This window comes from Numenius arquata, chromosome 15 (genome assembly GCF_964106895.1).
Source record: "Numenius arquata chromosome 15, bNumArq3.hap1.1, whole genome shotgun sequence".
In the NCBI taxonomy this organism is placed as follows: domain Eukaryota; kingdom Metazoa; phylum Chordata; class Aves; order Charadriiformes; family Scolopacidae; genus Numenius; species Numenius arquata.
The window spans coordinates 9,010,391-9,034,574 of NC_133590.1; the positions used below are offsets into that span (position 1 = coordinate 9,010,391).

A 24,184-nucleotide genomic window follows, 5' to 3' on the forward strand; every position below is an offset into this window, starting at 1 on the left:
CCTCCTCCTCCATGGAAGAAGACGGGAGCGATGAGCCCTGAGGAGGACGGCGAAGAGAAGGGGCGGATGGCTGAGGGCTGCCGGGCTTCCCCTCGGGAGTGAGGGGGCGCGGAGGGCTGAAGGGGCCGGAGGAGGCAGCGCCGGGGTCGGGAGGGAGGAGAGGAAGGCGAGGAGGAAGCGGGGGGTTTGAATCTCCCTGGCTGGATTATTTCTCCTCAGGGGAAGCTGCCCCTGCCCGGGGTGCGCGGGCGGCGCTGCCATCGCTGCCCGCCGCCGGCCGCGCCTCGGCCCATGGCCCCCGCCGGGAAGATGGAGCTGGGCAGCGGCCCCCGGAGAGCGGGGGCTGCCCCGGCGCCCCTGGGCGTCTGGAGACCTTTTCCCTCCTCCTCCTGCTGCTGCTGCTTCTCCTCGCTGCTGGATGTGAACAGCTGGCTGCTCTTCTACGGCTTCTTGTACCTGGCCCTCTATGCCCAGGTGTCCCAGTCCAAGTCCTGCGACAAAATCTCCTGCTTCTCGGGTCATTGTGTCAACTCCACCTGCGTCTGTGACCAGGGCTGGGTGGGAGACCAGTGCCAACATTGCCAGGGCAGGTTCAAGTAAGTCTCTGCTTATTACAATTTCCTTTTTCTTCTCCCTATAACCTTTTCCTGTCGTTTTCACTTGCCTGGTGTGGGTTTGTGTTTTTTTTTTTTTTTGGTTCCACTTGTGTCTGCTATGATTTTTGTTCATGTGTGGTGGAAGTATGTTACAGAAGTTAAGGATGAAATAGGTTCCTCCACCTCCTGGTCCCTCCTTCTAAGAGCACAGGACGCAGTCCTCCGGTGGGAAATTGTACCTGCTGACTTACTGCTGAAAATAGGCTGCTCCACTTGATGGGAACTGAGAGACAAGGAGAAATCGGCCTAAAGCTGTGTCGCTGCTGTCCCTTCTGGAACTGTCATGGAAATGACATGGGCACTTCATGGGGCTGCCCAGGGAGCAAAAATTAGTAGTGGGTTTGAATGACTTCTTTTTCCTTCTGGAGAGTGAAAGTGTTTTTTCGTTTTGGTCTTCGTCCCTTTCTTTCAAGTGTTTTAGTTAAGTGGGCATTAGTCAGGCACATTCAGGATAACGTAACTGTAACTTAGTGAAATGTACATCACTTATGACAAGGTTTGCAGGAGAGGAGAGAATGGTAATTGTAAAACAATAACGTATTTTTGCAAAAGAGTGAGTGGTCAGTGGAGCTAGAACTACCTTCTCGTTCTTAAAAGTGAATGTGATACTGAGTCATTGATCAGGAAGAAGGAAGCGCACCCTGACACTTGCTTTTCTATATGTAGTGGAAGAGAAGACTTAATTTATAGGGCTGTCACTTTTCCCCCGCCCCCTTTGGTATCGGTATGAAGACGGGCTGTGAAGAATACTGTTTGCTGTTATTTTGCTATATAACCTTGGACAGGACATCTCATTTCATTCCCTTGTGAAACACCCCTTAAAAGCAGGAACTCTATTTATAAAGTGTATTGACATATATAGCTGGAAAGTGTTTTAATATTTAGCTAATAACAATACATTGGTGAGGCTATGTCTCAGAGAATTCAAATTCTGTCTTTGGAAAAGTACTTTTAGTAGGTTAAAAGTAGCAATAATTGTCTATTTTAAATTGTGTTTAAATTCAGTTTTTTCTTTGGATTCTAAGATTAAGATGTATAATTTACATCTCTTTTAAACATTTAATCCAAGGTCACTCATTCCTAAATAAAGAAAACGTAAATGCAGTAACTTGTTAGCTTGGGAAGTTAAGGAGTAGCTGGAGTCAGACATGTTGCCTGAAGTAATGTGCAGGCTGCAGAGAAAGAAATTATTCACTGGTAATACCTGGGGGATTATTCCATCAGTGAGATTATAACTGAGTTATAAAGGTAATATAAGGCAAATATAATACATCTTATCTGCGTAAGAAGTTGGTAATAAGATTTTAAAGTTGGTCATTTGTTGCCTGTGTGTGTTGAGGATTCGGGGTTTGTCCTGCTCTGTGCTGTGGAACAATGGGCTAATTGCGTGGGGATTGAGAGTGAGGAGAGGAGGCCCAGGTGAATCTTCTTTGTGTGTGAAGATCTGCAGGAGACAGGCTTGCAGAGCTATTATTTCCTTGCTTTAAAGAGATTACTTGTATCCTTTGTCTTGATGCCACTCGCAACAGACACTAATAGTGCAAGGGCTGAAGGAAGTTTTCACTTCTTAAATTTCAAAGCTTCATGTGAATTAGTATGTTCTCTGGATGGTTACTGGAGCCTTTATCCAGTCCTTACAGGTATTTCATTATCTGTTAAAACATTTATGTGTCTTTACATTGGTTGTATTTATCAAGTGAGGAGGCACAGTGGCTACGTTTTCACTTCTGGTAGAAAGTTAATAATCCATCCCCACCTAGAGGAAGTTCTGCCTGAATGTTGAAAGGCCACCTCTTTGGAGCTGAAGTAACACAGTGGTTAATCCATCTGCCATTAGGAGTTTTGGTGAAATAGGATAGATTTCTCATTAACTCCTCTATATTCTTTCTTGCTTAGATTTAGAAATGACAGTGATGCTTGCATTATGATTTTTATCACGGAAGTAAGCTGTTTCTATTATGTTAGAGACCTATTTTTTACCAAGGATGCTTTCACAGTGGTATCTTTGATAGCTCATCTTTAATCTTTATTCTTAGAAGCAAAATATACTCTGCAATGAAAATAAACATTTGAAGATTTAAAGCTTTTCAAGTCCTGTGAGTTGGGGATGGCATGAAATATGTTAACGTTTGTTACAATACAAGCAGCAGCTCGGAGTGGTTGTATTTTGAATGCTGAAAATTCAGATGGGTGTTGAATGAGCGATGAGTCAAGTCTATGTATTTCCATCTGAGGAGTTGGAAAATAAATGCTAGTTTGCCATATGGCTGGGTGATTGAAGACCTTTCCGACTTATGTGGCAATTGATGTTTTGACTTATTTTTGTGGAACATTTGCCTATTGTTTCTGTTTGTCAGTGAAGCGTGAGTATCTGCTTTATACACAAGTAGCCATGGCTGGACTTTTGCAGCCGTGATACTTGCATTTGACAAGTTACGTTGGATGTATATCACACTTGCAGCAGTTGCTTCTGTCAGTAAGAATTATTATGAAGAATGTTTCAGAATGACGTAAAGATTGAAAAGTGTGTTTGGCTATTACAACTTCATTAATTAATCAGTTAATTTATGGGTTGTAGATATGATCTATACAAATGTTAATGAAACTTTGTGTATTATTTGAAACATTTACGTTGTTTCAAAGTTTCAGCAGTTTGAAGTGCCTGGGTGCGTTTCTGTTATGCAAGATTAAAACTGAGCTTTTAATGACCTAAATTGGACATGTGTAAACACTGTTTTCTGTCACTAGATTATTTCAGGAAACAGATTTTTATGGGAAGGCTTAAAACACTTGAGAATAAAAAGGGTCTTTATTTTTCTTCGTACGGTTATTTTTGTGCTTGTGGGAATGAGTGACTTGTATTAGCAACCATCAGAAACATTATTGTAAGAGAAATACTCTACCTATGGGTAACTTGGGACCATTAATTCTTTGGTGAGAGATGTATGGTATTTTTGGCTTTGTTTTATTTCTTTTCTAGACTGAGAAATAACAACATAGCAGAGAGACATCAGAAATAATTGATCAATCTTAGTAAGCAGCTGTCAAAATTAATTGACAATACTATAGTAACCTTGCCTTTTCCCTGTAGGAGGACTAACAAGTAAGTAGACTACTTTGCAAATGTTGCTATGGAGTAGATGAAAGAAGGGTGTATGGGGTGAAAAACGAGCAAAAAGTTTCTCTAGCACTATTTTGTGATTCTTATTTATCAGCTTTTGTATTTGCTCCTTGTATTGTAAAGCACGTGGTAACTCGTTATATAAATGGAAGTGTTGTTATTCTTACTGCACTGCATTCACATCCATGTCAGTCACTTTTCAGAATGATTTAGGCTTCATCTCTGCCTGGCAGTGAATTATTTTACTCTCTGTTCAGGATGGATGCAATTCTGATTATTTCCTTCTCAAACTTCCCCCCCCCGCCCCGGCTCTGACAGAACTCTTTTATTATTCTTTTGGGACCAAAATGAAAAAGGGAAATTTAGTTACAAAAAGAGAGGGGAAAGGAATTCTGCCTGCCTGCCTGCCTGTGGGAGACAGGTGAAAGAACAGAAAGCCAAAGGGTGAGCGGGCCCTGTTTTTATAGCAGGGAGCTTCAAACAGCACAGTTCCCAAGATGTAAAAAAAAAAAAAAAAAAAAAAAAAAAAAAAAAAAAAAAAAAAAGTAAAAACACAGTGTCCAATTTTATTCTGATGGATTGATTTATTAAGGAAACGAAGCTACATCTGCCACTCTTCCTTTCCCTATCCTATACCTTTGAATTTTTTTTGTCAGTTACAGTTTTCATGATGATATGAGTTTGGGCAGAAAGGAGAGGGAAAGGCTGCCCAAATCACTTGTGTTATGAGACTCCAGGGAATTCAGGGAGACAAACATTATGAATGGTCCAACTGCAGAAAAAGCTGCAGTCACAGCTTCTATGTATTTAGATGTCAAAGTCAATCAATCTTGAGATGCAGCACTACAGGAAAACAGGCTTCATTAGTTTTGCCACTCACAGAATGACTTCTTAAAAGAAAAAAGTTTCCTTCAGGTTGGAGCAGAAAGTTACCGCTTTCTCTAGCTCTGGTTTGTACACTGGTGTGCATGAAACTGCCCTTCCTCTTTAGTTTTTGAGTACCAGAATGACTGGAAATACCCAATCTTCTAAAATGCTGTCTTTAAAAAAGTAGATTGTGTCTTCAGGTGGTTATTGTTTACGTGATAACTTGTGGGTCCCAACTGGCATATGTAATGCAGCAGATTGTACAGAATAGGTGAGCACCTTTGAGTACCTGCACTTCAGTTAATCTGCTTTGCCTAGGCCTGGATACCTAGTTGTTATGGAGAGAGTAAGAGCAAATTGATCTACTTGATTATTAAACCTTGTCTCCAGATGTTCTTATTGCACTTCTGAATTACCTCCTGCATGTTCTCCTTAATTTCTAGAGCTCCTATAAAAGATTCTGTCTTCTTCAAGGGCAAAACAATTTACAAGTACAAGAACCTTAACAACTGAAATGTTAAAAGGGTATCAAATTTTATTATTCCAGGCAAAAATCCCTATTTCTATGTAAAACTGAATTCTGCAGTCTGCAGAGTGACTCGCGCAAGGAAAGCGTCCTTAAATTGCAGATTGTAAAAGAACAATAACGTTGTATATGACATGATCTTTAGAAAAAAGTTAGCTTTAACTGCAGCCAGTTGAAGTTCATGCTGTTGTGAAAGGGGGTGGCTTTATCCTTCACACTTCTCTTTGATTACATCTTTCTGCTTCTTATGTAAGCGTTAGCATTCCTGCTGAGGGTTGAAAAGTATCAACAGGAACATACCTCCCCTCCTCCCAGCCAGCTTTTTTTTTTTTAAAGTCGTCTCAAGTTTCCCCATGTTGCTTCACTTGCTAAAGTTTCTTGCGGACCCAAAGGAGGTAGCAGGAATGAACAGGTGTAGATGGGAAAACAAAATTGTCCCTTTTGGAAGTGATACAGACTTAGTTTTCCTTCCTTTGATATGAAACAACATCACCCTTAAACTGGTACAACTTCTGTTACACAGGGTGAACTCCTGACTCAGGCCATCAGTTGCAAAACTGCCTTTGTCATCAGCGTGGCCTGTATCTGATTCAAGACATGTATAATTATTCTTATTGACATCAGTGGAATTGTGTATGAGATTTTACACCTGGAACTTGCCTTTTATAAGTCAACATGTGAATGTTAATATAATTAACCTAGTAGAAACATCAGTGATTATGATTTTTATCCTTTTAAAATGTGGTCTTTACTTAAATTGATTTTAGTGGTGATGCTCTGAACAATATTTCTTCCAATGTGAGTTATTCTCTCTGTATTAAAATTCTAAAATACAATGATAGTTTGTACGATAAAGAGATTTCAAATTCATAAGGAATAAATTTTTTTTATTCAAATCTTGTTTTGAAATGTAGAAACACAAGCCATACAATCATACTAAAGTACTCCTACAAGCTGAACAATCTGCACTGAAAATTGTTTTCTGAAAGGAAAGCAATCTTTTTGAAAACTTAAAAATATTTTTGTTGGATTGTATTTTGTTGTTAATACTTCCTATATAGAATCACTTAGGTTGGAAAAGACCCTTAAAATCACAGAGTCCAACTGTTAACCTAACGCTACCAAGTCCACCACTAAACCATCTGAATGCTTTTTTGTGGCGTTTTATAGACAAGACCAGAAATGAACTCTCTGATTACCTGTTCTTACATCTTCCCTTATGCAGGCTGTAGGGTAACTCTGAATTAATTCCTGTTTGAGTTGAGCGCGTGGTTTATGCATCCGTACACATCTGAAAGCACTTCTGCAAACTGGAAGCCCACTAGAGACTTTCAAAATTCTTCCATTGGTTAGTTATCCGCAGTGTCTTCTATAACCAGCAAAACCAAATGCATTATTCCCCTCATTGAGAATTACCCTACCTCATTTTTTGTCTCTTTAACTTGCACTGTTTTCTCATGAGTCAGACCTTCATTGCAGAGCCTTCAGTACGTCAGTTCTACGTTCCCTGTGTAGGTGAAAACATGGTCGCCTTTTCCTCACTGAGAATGGAGGAGGAATGTTCCTTGAGTCTCAACATAAGCCAAGTTTTTCAGTCCTTGATTGCTCTCTTGGTTTTCAGCCTTCCCTATTTTACCAGCATTCTTGAGCTATGAATGCCAGAACGAGATGCTTGGCTCTTGGTAGTGGTTGTACTGGTGAAAGGTAGAAGCTGAGTGACCTCTCCCCCTGCTGCTCGGCGTCCTGCTGTGTGCAGCTGCAGAGAATGCTTCCACGCTTAGCGCTGTGCTGGCAGCTCAGCCCATTATTTTCTGCCTCACAAGTCGTCTCAGAGTTGCTGCATCCTCATACCAAGTGATTGATGCGTGGCCCTGCTCTTCTCAAACTGGTCTGTGAACAGAACACAGCCTCCCCTGTCCGGAGGGGTATTTAATTGTGGGGCTACAAACATGTATGTGTTTGGGATGGAGCTACGCTCATTCAAAAACGCGCCTTTTTTCCCCCAAAGCAATAGATAATTAATAGTGTACGGAGCCCCTTCCTGTGTGTAAGTCTGAGGCCATCTATAGGATTGAATTGAAATGCAAGTTAGGCAAAGGACTCGTGGATTCTGGAGTCTAGTTTGTTTGCAGACTAAGTGGTTCATTACTTAAGCAAATAAGTGTGGGAACAGATGGCTGATGACCCCTTCAGGCCTTCAGACAGCACCAAGGGCTGGTTGCCATTGCTATGGGTGTGTAAAAAGCTCAGTTGTATTGAATGTATGCTTAAGTCTATCCGTAAAGGATACATAAATGCCGGTACCAGTTATAACACTTAATATTTATTGTGTTATAAATTTAATTTGGCAAATAAATAGTCTCACACTTGTGTATCTCTTACTTCCTCTAACTAAAAAGAAGGCACGATGATAGTATTTTGGAAGGCATTACCATAGTTCATGTCATCTTTTTAAAATGAGTATGAGTAGTTTTTGAGAGCTCAGTCTGTCACGCTGCACTAGAAATTGATTTAATTGTATCAAAATGTAGGCAGAAAAGGTAGGAGGTAATATGAGATGCTGCAGGAATATCCTTAGGATATTCTTACACATAGTAACTGAAGTGCTGGTGACAAAACCCCCTACATTAAAACATTACTATATTGACAATAAAAAAATGCATTAGAAAACTCATGCAGTATTGAAGAATAATTATCTGCCAGTGTCCATGGAATTTATTATTAATTGTATTGTCTAGTCTTGGAAAATGTGCTGCAAAGTTGATATAAGGAGGAATAAATGATGATAATGCCTGAAAACACGGGCCCTCCATTAAACTGCAACGATTAACAGTAATAAAGGGGCAGTAGTAAACTATAAGTAACGTGTATGTTTTCATGTGGAGTGGGTGAGCAGGGGGAATTTTCAAACTAGTATTATAGGTTGCCGTATATATTTTTAAAAGCCTAATGAGCGCATATAAGAGTTGCGTTGATATCAGAGCTCCACGGGGAGTAAGACCCTATTGAGAAATGATGGAACTGAGCTCAATACTGACTGTCTTACGTAGTGTTTATTCGCAAGGTGCAAGAACTGTGTTTGGCTTTGAAGTCTCCCGCAGACAGAAAAACCTTGTAGACCTCTGAAAAAATATTTAACCACCAGCTTTATAGAATATTCTAGGGTAAACATCTTAAACTCTCTGTTAATGCAACCACATTTCACAAAAAATGAAGTCACTGTAAAATCTCTCCCAAAATTTAGAGCTTACATCACTCATCCAGAAGAAATAGATTCCAGGATCTGTTTGAATCAATATTGTATATTTCTTAGCTAAGGATGGAAATGTGCTACTACCATCATATGATGGCAAAATATTGTTTGTTCATGCTAATGTTTTTTAGAAACAAGCTAGCAGTAGAATATTTCCAAGTTTTAAGCAGCATGTGCCTGAGAACCATGATTTGGGTAGGAAATTTTGAGGCCAGGATATTCTAGGATTACCTGGCAACAGAACAAGTGTTGAAGTACTTAAAGATTGAATACAGACGCATAAAATGACACTCAGCATCTACATTTTCTTATGTATTTCTTCCATAATTTATGTGCTTCAGTGTCTCATCTGTAAAAAGGAAATAACACTTCCTGGAAGGTTAAAGACTTGAGATGACCCACGGCTGTAATGATGAGGGAAAGCTAATAAACTGGGTACAATTTTAGAGAATGCATTTCTTCCTAGAATGTGATAAATACTATGTACTATGGCATCAAGTACTGTTGTCCATACTGTGCCATGTATCTCAAACAAATGAGTAAAATTGCTTCCTCATTAGGTCAGATGGATCTAAAACTCAGAAGCAGTCTGTATTATTGCAGAATATTTGAAGAATAAATTGTTATCTTACTCAAGAGAACCCTTAGAAAAAAATTACACATTGGCTATCACTGATAAGATTTTATTCCAGAAGGTAAGACCCCCAAAGACTTGGCCCCTAACCTTGAATTAAATCTTACAGACAAAATATTGTGATGTGCCATAGTACTTAACGTATTTTGAAGTTACTGCTCTACTTGTAGAACTACACTGTTCTTTATTAGTTTTTACGTTCCTGTATCAAAGAGCCACACATTCCTAATTTGTAGGATGATTGCATTATTTTGTTACAGAATTGTGAGTCTGGATTCATAGTCTTTAAATGCAGATTTTTATTACAGATATGTACTTGTGTTTTATGCATAGGTGTATGTTTGCTCCCATGCTTTTGAGTTTTCTGCTTGCTCCCTATTACCTTGAAGGCTAACAGCTTGTCTTCAAAGAGAAAGTGGATCGTGTTGAGTATGTCATGTAACTATTGGGGTGTAGGAGCTGAGACTGAAGAACGATCAGAGGTGTCACAAAAGGACCAGACTTTAGCTACGTACATTACCACTTGGAGCAGTAAGGTGTGAGAAGCAATGATTTTAGTCAAAAGCCTGGGAGGAGAGCTGGGGTTAGTAATGTCTTTAGGCACTCTGGTGAGCTTTGCAGAAGCTTTCTGTTCAAGGTGTAAGTAAACCATGAGGCACTGTGAAACAAGATGACCACTGGGCTTCATTGGTTGCTGCTCCCAGTCCAAGGACAGAGTTAAATTAACAAGAAAAATGTCTTACTGGTCATGCTGCAATTTAAAATACTTTCCTTTTTGTAATAGATAGTAGTGGTGAATAAAATATGGTAAGGTTAATTTTCTTGATAAGTCATCTCAGCTTTCAGAACTCAAGAAAACTTTGATACACTTTGACTTGTGTAAAGGAATACTTGATAGTTCTGGCTTTATCAGTAAAACTGAAATGCTGATTAATCCTACTGTGGGATAATTTGCACCTTTAATAGTTCTTTTTTTTTGAATCTATAAATTAAGAGTGTGTGTATGTAGAAGTATGTTTTTCTCACAAAGAAAAATCCAAAACAATAAATCAAAACAAACACAAACTAGCTCACATTCATGTCTCTGTGTGCAAGCCCAATGGATGACTGTACTTTGAAGGATACTTGATAATCAAACATAGATGTGGTATATGCAAGATGTACCAAAGCAGTTAAGGGGAGGAGAGAACTGTGTGTTTCATAGGAAGTATTGTAGAGCTGCTGTGATTAAGCTGTGCGCTTCTGTAGCTCTCTTATAGCAGCAGGTCTGTTTTGTTTGCTTCCTAAGTCAACTGAGACTTTTCTAAAGGGTAACTTAAAACATTGAACAGGAGCTGGGAGGTGTTCTTGAAAAACAACAGATACTGGACAAACAAATGTCTGCTTTTGAAAACATACAATTTGCGCTTGTGTGCACAGCTGTAATGTGTTAAGACAACTGTGTTAGAAAATATTTTTGCAGATGTTTTCTAAAACCCAATGCTGATTTAAGTATTACATTCAGAACATTTCTATTTAAAACTTTGGGTTTTTTTCCTGGGTATTTTCTGTAGGAATTCCTGTAGGAATAATCTGTGAACGTTTCTTTTAAAATCAAAATGACAAAATTTTTCTAGAGTTTTTAATTTTCAAATTGTTTATACTATTTTTGTTTTCACGGGATGGAAAGGGGAAACCCCCTACCTGTATTCAAGGAAGTACTTCTGCATCTGTATAATGCTTTGATATCTTACTTGGGCAGTAGGTAGCTAGTCATCACAGTGGCCTTGAAAAATAGACAGTTTTTGAGCTGTTTTACATGTAGGAAACCTGTCATTGAGTGGTTGTCTAAGGTAACGTAACAAGTGACTGAATTGAAATGGAAACTTGTGAGTTTATACAATTTTCTGTAATTCTGTCCTAGTCCACATTTTAGGAAGGCTGAATTGTTTTCAAATTGTACGTTCTTTTTCTGCAGATACGCAATATAGCCTGAAGTGCTTTGTTTTCTCAGAGACCTTTACTATGTAGCATAATCAGATACGGAAGAAGATATGAAGCTTATTATTCAGGTATGGGTACATAGCTGAGGAGTTTTGTGATGATATTTCAGACTGGCTGTTCCAAACACATACTGTATGTCATTCAGTGAGTGTAAGGGGGCCCCTGTTAGTGCAGCTATAAATGCCAATGTAGGTTAGAGGTTGATGAACACTTAGAGAATTGATCTTGAAAGGTGTCCTCCATTCAAATGAGCCAGGACGTCAAAGCTGGACTGTTTGTAGTTGGTCTATCTTGTTTTTAAAGGGGGTGGTGGAAGACTGGGAACAAGCAAACCCCAGCTTAATATATTGAGTTCACAAAAGCTGTTCATTGACAGGAACGTTGCTGGATTATTTTATTTTCAATTTCATATACATCCTTGAAGTGCATTTACTGCTTTTGGTGTTTGTATGCATTTAGAAATCTGTTCTCTAACACAAAACTCTGAGGTGACTGGCAGCTAAAAGTAAGCAGAATATTCCTTTAGAGTTAGACTTGGGTTTTCTAATTTAAATTGACTGCATTTAGAAGTAGCAACTGGATTGGAAAGTGGAGCCAGCGTATGTTAGCTTCTCTGGGAATGATGGAGGCTCTCAGTGTTGCACTGAAATGGAATTTGAGAACATCTTCCTCTGAATTTTTCCTTTGCATTGTCTTGATTGTTTTGAAATCATGCTTGGTAAAGATCTTAGAACTTACTTACTATTATTAAAAAAACCCCTGTGGTTAAAGTTCTTTAAGGTCCTACTAAGGACATTCCTTTTAAAGAGTCTTAAGCAGTTCTTTGATGCGTCACCTGTTGCTCTTAACAGTCACTATTTTTTTTATCATTCTGATAAATTTGACTTTTTATTTCCATCTGCTCATGAAAGTGAAAGCAGATGAAGAACATGCTTAATCTCTCTCATTATTTTTAAATGAACAATTAAGATTTAGTCTGGTTTTCGGTGATGATAAAGGAAAGCACTGTGCAGTCATAGAATACCAAATTGGGAGGGACCTCAAGGGCATCAAGATCGCCTGGTCCAACATTTCTTGGCAAAAAAGCAATGTGTGATATTTTAGTTTTATGTTCTAACTTCGTAATCTACAAGTTTCCTTATTGTCTTTGTGTAAGTCACTGGGTATGGAGGTAAATTATTGTGCTGCAAGGCTGGGAGAATGACAAAACTAACACAGGCTAATTCTGGTGAGTACGAGCATAGCGGCACAAGAACTTAGTAAAATAAATACCCTTTGTTGTTCTCAGAGTTATGCCATGGCAGGCTTAGACTTCAGCGTATCATAACACTTATTCTGGTGCTACTTGAAGGCATGCTTTATTTTTTAATAAAATAACACCAATTCATGAAGGAAATTCTCAGGTATCCTATGCTTTAAAATGTGCAAATTTTTAAGAAATGGTGACTTTTGGGCTGTTCCTCTGTGTTGAGAAATTTCACATGTTTTTGAGTAGTTTATTTCTTTCAATTTCTTTTTTTCTGTTTGGGTTGGTTTGTGTTTTTTTTTTTTTTTGTTGCTTTGTTTTTGTTGCTTTGTTTTTGTTGTTTGTTTATTTTTAACAGACCAGAAGTATTTATGAGGCTTTCTGAGGTGATGTCAACCTGTAAGATAACTATGCAAGCTCATCTTCAGTATGTCATGTATTTATGAAGTATACATGTTCTGTGATGGTATAGTTTAAATGATAGGATGTCTTTATTTTGTGGTGGTTTCTGTTTTTAAGGACAGCTGATCATCCTGGTTGAATTCTGTTCTTTGCTCATTGCATTCCTCTTGGTAGGATACACTTGCCTTGTAGTTAAGAAAATGTTCTTGTCTAAAAGATCTTCTTGTCACTTCCATAGAAAAGTGGGAAATGGAAAATGCTGTTAAAAATCTGGATGGAAATGTCCGGGAGCCTGCAAACCATGGCTTTGAAGGGAATTACAGAACTGAGGTTAGCAGGTTTGTGTGTTAGGGTGCTGCTGTGCAGAAAAACTTGTATATTCCGGTCAATACATAGTAGCATTACATGTTTCTGTTTGTCCATGTGCTCAACAGCACAAGTTAATAACATCTTTCAAGGCACCTCTGTACTAGATTTCTATGGTAACTTGGGCTACAGGCTGCATACATCTGGCCTGCTTGATGCTGTGAATCTTAAGGGTGGGTTTTTTCATAAGAGGTATGAGTGTTTTGGAGCATATTGTCTGTGCTTAAGTGTATCAGAAGGATTTTTTGTTTGTTTGTTTGTTTTGTTTTCCCCCTAATGTTGAATTTTACTTAGTCCAGATTCACTTGTGCAGTTCTTCAGGGTTTGTGTTCATCTGTGCTTTATGACTCCTAAGTTATTCACTCAGGTAGCGAAAAGAAAATTGCATAGCCTTGTGGATACATGGGATGTCTGCCTGTCAGAAATACTATCTATTTGCTCATCTAATTAATCATGTTGAAGTTTTGGGAGAGGGAAATAGACTTCAGAAAGTAATTTTCAGAAGCTGTGTAGATAATGAACCCAGTTCAGAGGTTCCACGTACTTGCAGAAGTATTTGCTTGAGGCGGGATTTGAAAGAAGCTCTCTCTAAGGAGGTCGCTCTGTGCAAAGTAAGGAGTGTTGTAGAAACAGGTGAAATTTGAGCATATCCACAAAATAAGATTTTTGGAATTGTAATTGACTCAGGATGGGAAGCATTTCTTGGTTTTGAAGACAGGTTAACTTTTATGAAGATATGCACCACCAGAAAGCATTCATGGACTTATTGGCAGTTGTAGAATAATTTAATATAAAGATATCATTTAGTAAATTAATCCACAGTAATAAGTATTTAATAATAATTTTTTTAAGAAATAAAATAGTATTAAATTTATTTTCTATTAATACTTATTATATAACAAGGAATAATAAGACTGTTCATAATTTTGCACTTGCAATTAGACTGCAGGCCTGACTCTCAGTTGCTATAGCCTTAATTTGTAATTTATTAATTATAGCCTTAATTTGTAATTGATTTCTTTAGGGTTTCTTCTTTAATTTGATGGTAAACTTCAGGAAATTGATATAATGGAATGGAGAATCAGACTCTTAAAATGATGTGTATATGACAATAGGGCATCTTTCATGTATAGGTGGTGAAATGTTTTGTTATCCCGCTTTTTAAAAATATATATAATGTTTGCTATGTACGCATGCATCACATTGTTACGTTGTAGAATATTGAGTTACTTTACCTATTGTGCTTGTCTTCATTTTTTTAAATTACAGCAAAATGAAGAAAAAGGAAATTTCCCAAGGAAAGAATGTCAGGAAAATAATAGGGGAGAATGACACTGACAGTCAGTGGTTGTGATACTTTGTGCCACGTGCTTTTGAAATGTGTGTGGCTGGATACAATCAGTCTGTTTTAAAGGGATTTTTAAATTATAAAAATAAGAAGTTGGTGAAATAATCTTTTCACCTAATGAACTGCTGGGGACTGTATTTGTCTTCCTGCTACTTTTAGAAGCACGCTGTTAAGGTGTTGTCCTGTGCTAAGAATGTCTTTATTATACAAACAGTTCACCTAGGTGTGATTTAATTACATTAGTGTTGCACTCAGATGGAAAAATAATTATTCACTGTCTGCTTTTAGTTAGGATCGTGGTTCCAAATATTTTCCTTGAGTTAGAGATGTCCAAGGGATCATTTTCCTTAAGCATGTGTTATGCATGTGAAGAAAGGGAAATGCTAGGTTCTGTTCAAATAGTATTCCCTATCCTCTCTTAAAATATCTTTAACTTATCCTTGTCAGAAGCTTCTTTAGAAAAGTAAGAACAGTTGCTGTTATGAAATCTCTGGGAACTTCACTGTGTTTGGATGCAGAATAGAAATTAGAATCTTACCGTGGAACAGAATGGGCACTTGTAAAACAAAACAATAACCGGACTATGGTGTGTTACTATTATTTTGAGCAGTTGGGTTTTGAATTTATGCTAAAGAGCATAGAAGGAAAAACATTCAGGATGAGTGTTGTTTTTTGATGTAGGGTTATATGCTGAAGGGTAGGAGAAAAAAAATCTTTGAATAAGTGTGGGGCTTTTTGTACAACTAATATGAAATATGAATATTTGATTCTGTATCTGTTTAAGGCTGTTTATGTTGCTTCATTGAACTAATGCAACATTTTATTAATGCTCCTATTTGCAATAAAATAGCAGTGTCTGCATTACTCAGTAGTGGTATATGTATTTGTCAGGAACATCTGAAGTTATCAGTGTCATGGGAGACACTTATTTCTCAACTGATCTTTTCTGTTGTTGGTACTTGATGTAACGTGATGTTCTAGGAATTGAGCAACAGTCTTCTGTAAGTGTCCAAAAATGTTATTAAAGTGTGTTTAGTTGTCTGATTTAGTGATGCCAGGACCATCTGAAGCAGAATTCTGCTGTTTGTGTCTGATGGACTGAATTTGCAGGACTGTAGGAATAGAAAGGCTTTTTGCATTAGATAACTAAACAAACACATCTGACCAACAAGTGTCAGCAGCTAAAGCATTAAACCAGAAAGCTTTTAATTGTATGTAGAGGGCCATTCCTGATTCAAATGTGTAGTAACTGAACACCTTCCAGAGATTTCAAGTTTTTCTGCACTGGGGAGGAAGGGGGGGAACCAAGGGTGAAAAGAAGTGAAGGTTGTGAAGACCAATATATTTGATCATCTTTCCTTTTTAAAATATAAATCTACACTTTGGATAGTGTGGCTCCTGCTATCTGTGTTCTGGAACTGCCATTTTTAGCAGAAGGAGTCTCAGCTCCAAGGGGTCTCATTCTGAAGAATTCCATTGAGGGGGTTGCTCTGTCCAGTTCAAAGACTGAGGAAAGTCTTTCCAAGAGTCCTGTGAGTCCTCTTAATGCCACTTCACTCAATCTTTCAGAGTCATTGCCTTTTCCCATCTGTGCCGCAGAAGAAGCTGTAGTTCCGTATTTTATTCTGGACAAAAAGCCTGAGGCAGGGCTTTTTATATGCTGGTTGTATATCCTTTCCATATACAACTGTATATGTGTATTTACACATACACAGTATTATTCCTCTTTAAGCATCATACAGACCAGGTTGCAATGGCTGACACTCAGTCGTGACTCTGCGTGAATTGCCTGGTCTCAGTTATTTTTCTTAGAAGAGTAACTTTTAGTCTATATAATATTCAGGTAATTTCCACGTAGAACTTTAGTTGCTTATCTAACATTCCTATGGATACACGCTAACTTTCTTTGAAAAATGGAGAAGTTTGTTTATTTTCAAGTAGGTTTTCATATAGCTTTTCCTGTTTGCTTGGCTGGATACACAAACTACGTGTATGGAACTACTATGAACCGTTAACGGTCAGATTATATTGTAATTGAATGTTTCAAAGTGGAGCCTGAAAGAGTGGGATGATCTGGATGAATTAAAGCTCAGTATTTGATGCTAGGGTCTGGGTTTTTTTCTTCCTGATATATTGAATCTTAGGAAAAAGCAATCTGAAAGCAAATAAATGTTCAACAGTCAATAAATGTAAGATCATCACAGAATTTTGAGGGGAAAAAATGTAAAACAATCAATCAAAAAAACCTCCCTTGCAAAATGGTAATCAAATTGATTTTTTTGAAAGCTCTGGAATGAGTACTTAGGGATTGCCCCTATTTAAAAAGTGCTCTGTGTTAGTGAGTTTGAGAATTTCATTTCTATGAAAAATGTGTTAGAGGTTTTCTTGTTGCCTTAACAATAAATTGTATGCTTTCTTTTCCTATATCTTTTACTGCTGTATAAATCTGCAGAGAAGTTATGAATTTGTTTCGTATTGCTGTGTTGCAATGAAACTGCTTGTTATGTCATAAATAGATTTAATTGCATAATCTAATAGGGGAGGGGAGGTGGACTGAAGAGGGGAAGGAAACATAAATAGCTTTAGATAAAAGGAGAGAAAGTTTTGTTACTAAGATATACAAGCAATGCAGTACTTATGAAATGCAGAACCCAACAGTTATTTTGTATTTCCTTTCACTTAAATAATAATTGTAAATGACAATTTACATATAAAGGAAAAAAATGTCTAAATGGCAGAAGACTTCATAGCACTCTTCATAGCATAGCTAAGACTTCACCTGTACTTTGTCATGACTGGTCTCAACTATTGCAGTTTTGTTTCCTTTTGAACTGGCTCGTCCAGTGTCTATAAGTGCTGAAATAAAATTCTTTGCTTTGTTTATCACTTTAGATTTCTATCAGCCACTTGTGAATCTCTTATAAGGACTCCTCACCTCAATTATCTACTAAATGGGAGGAAAAGAAGCTATGCAGCCCCGCTCTATTTTAATTTCAGTTCCTCACAATTTAGGAGACTGACAATAATAATTGGATTGTTTCTAATCTCTAATCCTGGAGCTACAAGTATGTGTTTTGTGTCTTGGATTTCTTTTTCTTTCTTTCTGTGGGTTTTTTTTTTTTTTTTGAAGGGAGTTCAGTGATACTGGACCATGCTCACTCTGGATGCAAGTTTACAAGGGTGAACCACCACCTCACTGATGGTGGTCTTTCACCACCAGTGCACAGTTATTTCACCAAAATGATATGTTTAAGTAATGACTGACCTACAATTGCAAGTTTAAGATAAAATTAGTGACTTAAATTATTAATAGGAGAAAATAAGTCAGATTTGTAAAGCATATATTTAATTTATAATTCTGCAGTTGTCATAGCTCTGTTACTTTCTATTTTTAAATTTATTTTCTTCTCTAGATGAGCATTGCAGTTGTCTGAAACTGCTAAAAAGTTACAACCCCAAATAATGGGGTAAAGAGGTAATTGAGCCTTATGGAGGAGGGAACAGGGCAGCAGGGAGTTTTAATTTACCAAAACATAAAAATGTGACCAACATTGTGACTGACAATTGAATATTAGAGCTGTCAAATTTGAGTGAATATAGATGTTGAGGTTTCTTTGTTATTTCTATTATGGTTCAGCTTTCCTTGGACATTATTGGGCCTTACAGTAATAATTGCTATTTGCAATTTCTATTGCAATGGAAATTTTTTGGTCCTCCTGGTATGTTAATTTATAGTTGCCATTTGTAGAGTATTGTAATTTTCTGGTATTTAAATATAAGCTTTTAAAATTGCTACGTGCTTTTGCCTCAACTTGTGAATTTTTCTTTTTACATGAAGCTTCTTGATGATGCCTAGTTTCTGAAATATAGTAGTCTTTTTTTTTTCCTTTTCAAGTGCTTTGGTTTTTCTAATGACTCGCCTGCCTTCTCAACATTCTGGTAAGTTGGGATTAATTAAGAAGGCGGGCAAGTTGGGATTAATTAAAAAGGCTTGTCTGTAAAGCAGCAGGGATTTGTATGAGTTTAAAGGTGAAGTCTTGCATATAACAGCTAAATATTTCTATAACAGATCTGCATATATGTGTGAGTGTATGTATCTGCTTATGTATCTATGTATGTATATACAAACATACTTGAAAATAGAATTTTCTAGAGTCCACATGAAAGTCCAAATTCCATGCTGTTGGTTCTGTGACTTGAAGCAGCTATGCAGGTGCTGCAGACCTTCCCTTATCTGGGGTTAGTGCCTCTAATTGCGCTGCTGAATGAGACTGGGGAGGAGGAAGAGCTTCAACTTCTTATATGCTCATATTTTAAAATGAAATCACTGCCACTGTATTTCTGTAAGCTGTGTTCCCAGACTGCCTATCAAGATCTTGGAGGAGTTAGGTAGATTCATATATCAGGGGAGGCATGACATCCAACTTCACACAACCAATTAAGTCCTTTTATGAATGCCTGGAAGTGTAACTGTTAAAGAGTTCACAAGCTGCAATGTGAAGAAAAAGAGGTGGCTGTTAAGAATAGCTGTCTTCAGGACTGGACAGCAAGGCTAAGCATTCTGAGTTGCAATTTAGGTTTGAATACTGCTTTTAACCTACTTCAGTCTACAAGATACTCTCTTCTTCCTCTCCCTCCATGTTTCTGTCTGGTGTTACCAGCCAGAGGGACTGAAACTGCTGGTTGTTGACATCTCTGCAAAGGTTTCATCTCTCTTTTTTTTTTTTTCCTCTGTTCTTTCACCCTTACAGGATTTGTACACTATTTTATGGCCAAAGGCATCGATTGCTTGCAAGGACTTAAAACCTCTGTGAAAACATAACATAATGCTTCTTTTTTTTTTTTTCATTATTGCAGTAAAATAAAGCATGGGCTACTTATATGTGGCAAACATATAGTTCACCATACTCAGGGACATTTTATGTGGAGGGGATGTTGTATATTTAAAAAAAAACAAAACAAACCACCCCAAAACCCTGCAAACAACTCTAGCAGAAAAATTTGAAATTTGAGCAGATACTTTTAAAAGCATGCCTTAATGACTTTGTATATATGATTGAGATAAAAGAGTCTTTAATAAACTCAGCCATAGTCCCAAACTCTACAGAGTGAAATGGCCATATTGTGTAATTAAATATGCTGACTCTCTGAATTCAGACAGTTCCTATAAATTTGTTCATGCAATCTCCGTTATACGTGACTATTTTGGTGTGCATATCATCACGTGGCCAAAAGAACTGGTCTCTCTCCATTTGCTTTTCCTTTTGTCCGCTTTGTACGTACAGAGTGTTGTACCTTGGACTTCATTATGCTGGATAAGCAAGTGTCTTCTTACTAGGCTCTTATTTCTTCCAGTCACTCAAATAGCATTCTCTGTTCATGTGCCAGTTTAATCTTTCCTGTTCTGTTTCCTGGATATGGCTTTGCCTTTCTCCTGGCCCATGATACTATTTCTGCCTGACTGCTTCTGGAAATCCCACATCTGGATCACTGCCTGATCTCTGGAAATCCCACACTGTAGGATCATTTCTCTTTTTTTTTTCTGGCTGTATCCCATTGGTGGCATATAGTCATTCTGCTGCTGTTTTAATAATCTTCTTTCTTCTCCAGTGGAATTGTTAAAATTACTCACCTCAATTCTGAGTGCATGATTTTACAGACTAAATTATTGAATTTAATCTCTTTTCTGTTAGTCAAGTATCAACATCGCCTAGCTCTTTACATGGGGTATATTCACATCTAACAGTATGACCAAGTTCATGCCGTCAATAAATTGCACTAGCAGCGTTGTGCCATTGTTTTTAAGTCTCTTTTTAAGATCAGCTTTTGTCTACTTCCACCGTCCAATGTTAATCCCCACATGGGCTGAATTTTTTTTCTTATGGGCAACCTGTTGGTCCCATTTCTGTCCAGCTTGTTACTTGCATTATGATTCTTACATTAACTTCGTCTCCAGTTTAACTAATTGCACATCTTATTATTGAGTCTTCTTATAATGGCAATTTTCTTTATAGTTGCTTTATCAAAGATAAAGTGGGTGGTGTTAATAAATTTATGATGCATTTTATTCTACTTTCCCCTCACATCCATATTTTTAGATTAAACTATGAATATAGAATAATAAGACTAATAGGTTCTATTAATTCTGAGCAATTCCTTCCCTTTTTGCATTAAATTTAGGTACAATATTTGCTAGAATATGACAAATGGTATAATTTAATATATTTAATAAAGTGCCTACTGCTTAACTTACAAGTTAATGTCTTGGGTCTTTTGTTTCCCAGTGTTCTCATATAGAGATACTTGTCTCTGGTAGGACAGTAAGTTCTTTGAATTTTGTTACTACTAAAATTGTGATATTATCCAATTCTACACACTTATTTCTATGAGCTGTCTTGTTTTGCAAGATAATACGTTACATCATCATCCTGAGTGAAAACTGTCAAACATTTATTTTGGTTTGTATCATCTTTAATTTCTGTTGCCTCGTGTTTACTGATGTTTTTGCCAACTGTTTGACAAGTTTAGAAGTTTTCAATCATTCATATATATATGTATTCATACAAACACATGATTCAACAAACTTTTCTTAGCTGAGAACATTATTTTTTAAAGTTTGGACAAGAATCGGTTCTTCTAGGATTATTAGTGCTACACATTAAAGCTCAGATGTTTTGGTTTTATGGTTGATTGCCTTGTCATATATGCATTCCTTAAGAAAAAAAGAAGTGGAATTAGAACAGGAGGTAGTGCTGACAAAGTTACGGGTTATAATCACAGCATGCCAGTTTATCTTTTAAGATATAATTAGATCTTAAGTAATTCAGCTTGTTTAGAGTTCTTCATTAGATATGAGAGTTTTAACCTCACTTAGAATTTGGGCAGTATTTTAATTCTGACTTGAATTTCCACCTCATAAAGCAATTTTCATGTTGGCTGTAAGCTAAATTGTACAAGGCTCATCTCCATTGCTCCATAAATTTTAATTATTTAGAATGGGAAATTAATTGCGCTGAATACTACTAGAAATATACACATTCTGTGTTGCTTCCCTATTTGCTTTCTATCAATTTTCTTAATTATTAATTGTGTAAATGGAACTATGAAATTCTTCGTAAGATGCTACGAAGTGAACAAACACTAGCAGTCACTCGGAGAGCAAGTTCTAACTGGCAATAACAAAGAAATAATGTCTACTTATAACAGGTTTATGATCCCATGGCATGTGTTTTGCAAAGCAGTTTGTAAAGATGAATTATTTCTGTGCTTGCCTAGTTATTAAAGGTAACAATTTAATCAGTGTATTTGACTAATCTTCATCTCAGATTACAGCTGGAGTGCTAATGAGTATGTACAGCTGCTTCGGCTTTTCTATTACCTCCGTATGGATACTCAAATTGATACTGGTACATCATGCATGTATATAACTCTCTTCCATCTTCTCTGTTCTTTTTCCCTGCACTAGAAAAGTAGTCGCTGATGGAAAATTTAAATGGAAATATCTCAGATGTAAAGATCATACATACTGGATTAAAAAGTGCTAATTAGTTATGCTTGGTATTTAAAAAGTAATTACACAATTTGTCGAATATGAAAAGCTTTGGTGCTGTTATACACTCCAGTAATGGCCCTACTGTCAAGTACTTACACACCTGTTACATCTGATCTAGTATCTCTGGTTGATACATTGTCAAAATAAGTATTTGTCTTGGAATTGTGTGGTGGAGGAGAGATTTCTAATGAATTATGATTTTTACCAAATCCCTCCCTAAGCATCAATAATGTTGATACAGGAGAAGGTATTAAAGTGTCTGTGTATCCAACAGTACTGCTCACAATTACCTAATTTTCATGAACATCCCTCTCCTGAAAATGTATGAATCAAAAAACCCCACCAAACTTGCATAATGTACCCACACCTCAGTTTTCGATGGTAAACTGTACAGTTTCTCAAGACAGGTGCTTTTGTGTTTACTCACAAATCATTAAAAAAACCCCAACAAAGCAATCTGCTCTGTAATCCAAAGAAAATGGAAGTTTTTTATGTCAGGGTACATCTGAAATATAGACTAACATCACTTCTTTTGTGCCTTTCTGATGGTTTAAATTTCAATCTTTATTTCTTGTCAAAAGCAAAGAGATACAGCTTATTACTGCAGAAGGAACCTTCCACCTACACTTGTAAGAAGAAAATAAATCAGCTTTGGAGAGTTTTAAAAATTCGCTGTTGATGTATTTTACGTGCTCATTAACTGTGACACTAAGATCGGTGGATTAAAGGAATTTTAAATGGAATTTAAAATTCTAGAAATTCTAACTAGAAAAAGTTGGCAGACATAGCAGATAAACCCAGTATAAACACTGTAAATCTTCTGGGTTTTGTGGGTGTGTGTGGTGTGGTTGGTTTTTTGGTTTTTACTCATTTATAAGATTGAGTAAATTGTGTGTAATTTAGAGCAGTGCGTAGCAGGCAGCTTTCTGGATGATGGTGACTTCTGTATGTTTGGCTCACTAGCGATGTTATCGTGAGTCCTAAGATGTTGGTCATCCTGATATTTTTACCTCATTTTTAAGGGCGGGGGGCGGGAAACCCAAGGTATACAGAGAAGACTAAGATATTATGCTATTCATGTGAAAGTTGACCAGTTCTGTTGAATACATAAATGAGCCAGGGAAATGGTACCACAGCTGAGCATCCACTGGGAATTTAAAATTTTGAGCCTTGACATATTTTTGAATAGAGAGCTATCTGAAAACATCTGGATTTATTCTCGTCAAAACTCTGATTTGATCAAGTAACCCATCACGATGAATTTAGTGAAATATTAGCAGGAATGCCCATCTTTGTCCTGAGATGAGAGGGCTAGGCTGACTGTACCTTTTTGCTTTAATTAGAGTGACTTCCCTTTCTGTATCCTTAGGGGGCCCATTTGCCTGATTAAATGATGTTTTTTTTCCCCTTTGCAACATAATTCCCATGCAGAAATCCCTGTTTGCAATACCAGTGGTGTACAGAGATTGCACACTATCCTTGTTAGATATTGCCATATTAAGCTGGAATCAGCAGCTCTTGCAAAGCTTGCTGCCTCTAAGTCATCTGTGACATAATCCACGTATAAACCCAGCTCCAAACAGGTAATACTTGTAGATCTCTGTAACCTTATTTTATGGTGAAGTTAATTTTATAATTATTTTAACCTTATACTTCTTTAGGAAGGCTCTGGTTTTGAAAGGAGAAAAGCAAAGATTATGCAGACGTATGGTTAGATGAATCAATCTGTACTAGATCCTGTCTTTTGCATGTTGACCCCTGCAAATCTTATAGATGGGAACTTTTTAGCCTCTGTCTATGTGATAGGTACAGCTGGAACTTTTCAGTGTTGACCTGAATTATGCCATCCATTGTCTATTAATCTGACTTTTAATTTCATTTGTCTTTGACAGTGTTGCTGTTTGAAAAGAAATCTCCTTCAGGGTGGGGTGGTTTTTGTGTGTGTTTGTGTTTTTTTTTTTTTTTTTTTTTTTTAAATCTTGTGCCTTCACTGCTGATGGTGTGATTTCCTTGAAATTTGTTTTTCTCTTGACTTTCATGGTAAAGGTCTCTCTTGACTTGAGACTCTCAACTACCGTTATTGCTTCGTCAGTGTCTTGTTGAATTATTTTTCTTACCAAGCCTTACAAAAATCATTCAAACAACTACTCTTCATCCTTTCTTAGCCGTCATTCTCCACTTGATTGCTTGTCTGCAAACTGTCTCTTGCTGCTGATTTCAAAATATGTTC

The 24,184-nt window shown here is 37.2% G+C and overlaps 1 protein-coding gene across 1 annotated transcript in view; it reads left to right on the forward strand.

The window, feature by feature from the left end:
- Positions 1-291: 291 nt before the first annotated feature.
- Positions 292-24,184, forward strand: part of ATRNL1 (attractin like 1) — a 509,295-nt gene continuing 485,402 nt past the window's right edge. The window contains exon 1 of the mRNA XM_074158859.1: positions 292-596. Within this exon, the coding sequence (XP_074014960.1) occupies positions 292-596 (305 nt within the window). The remainder of the gene's footprint in view (positions 597-24,184) is intronic.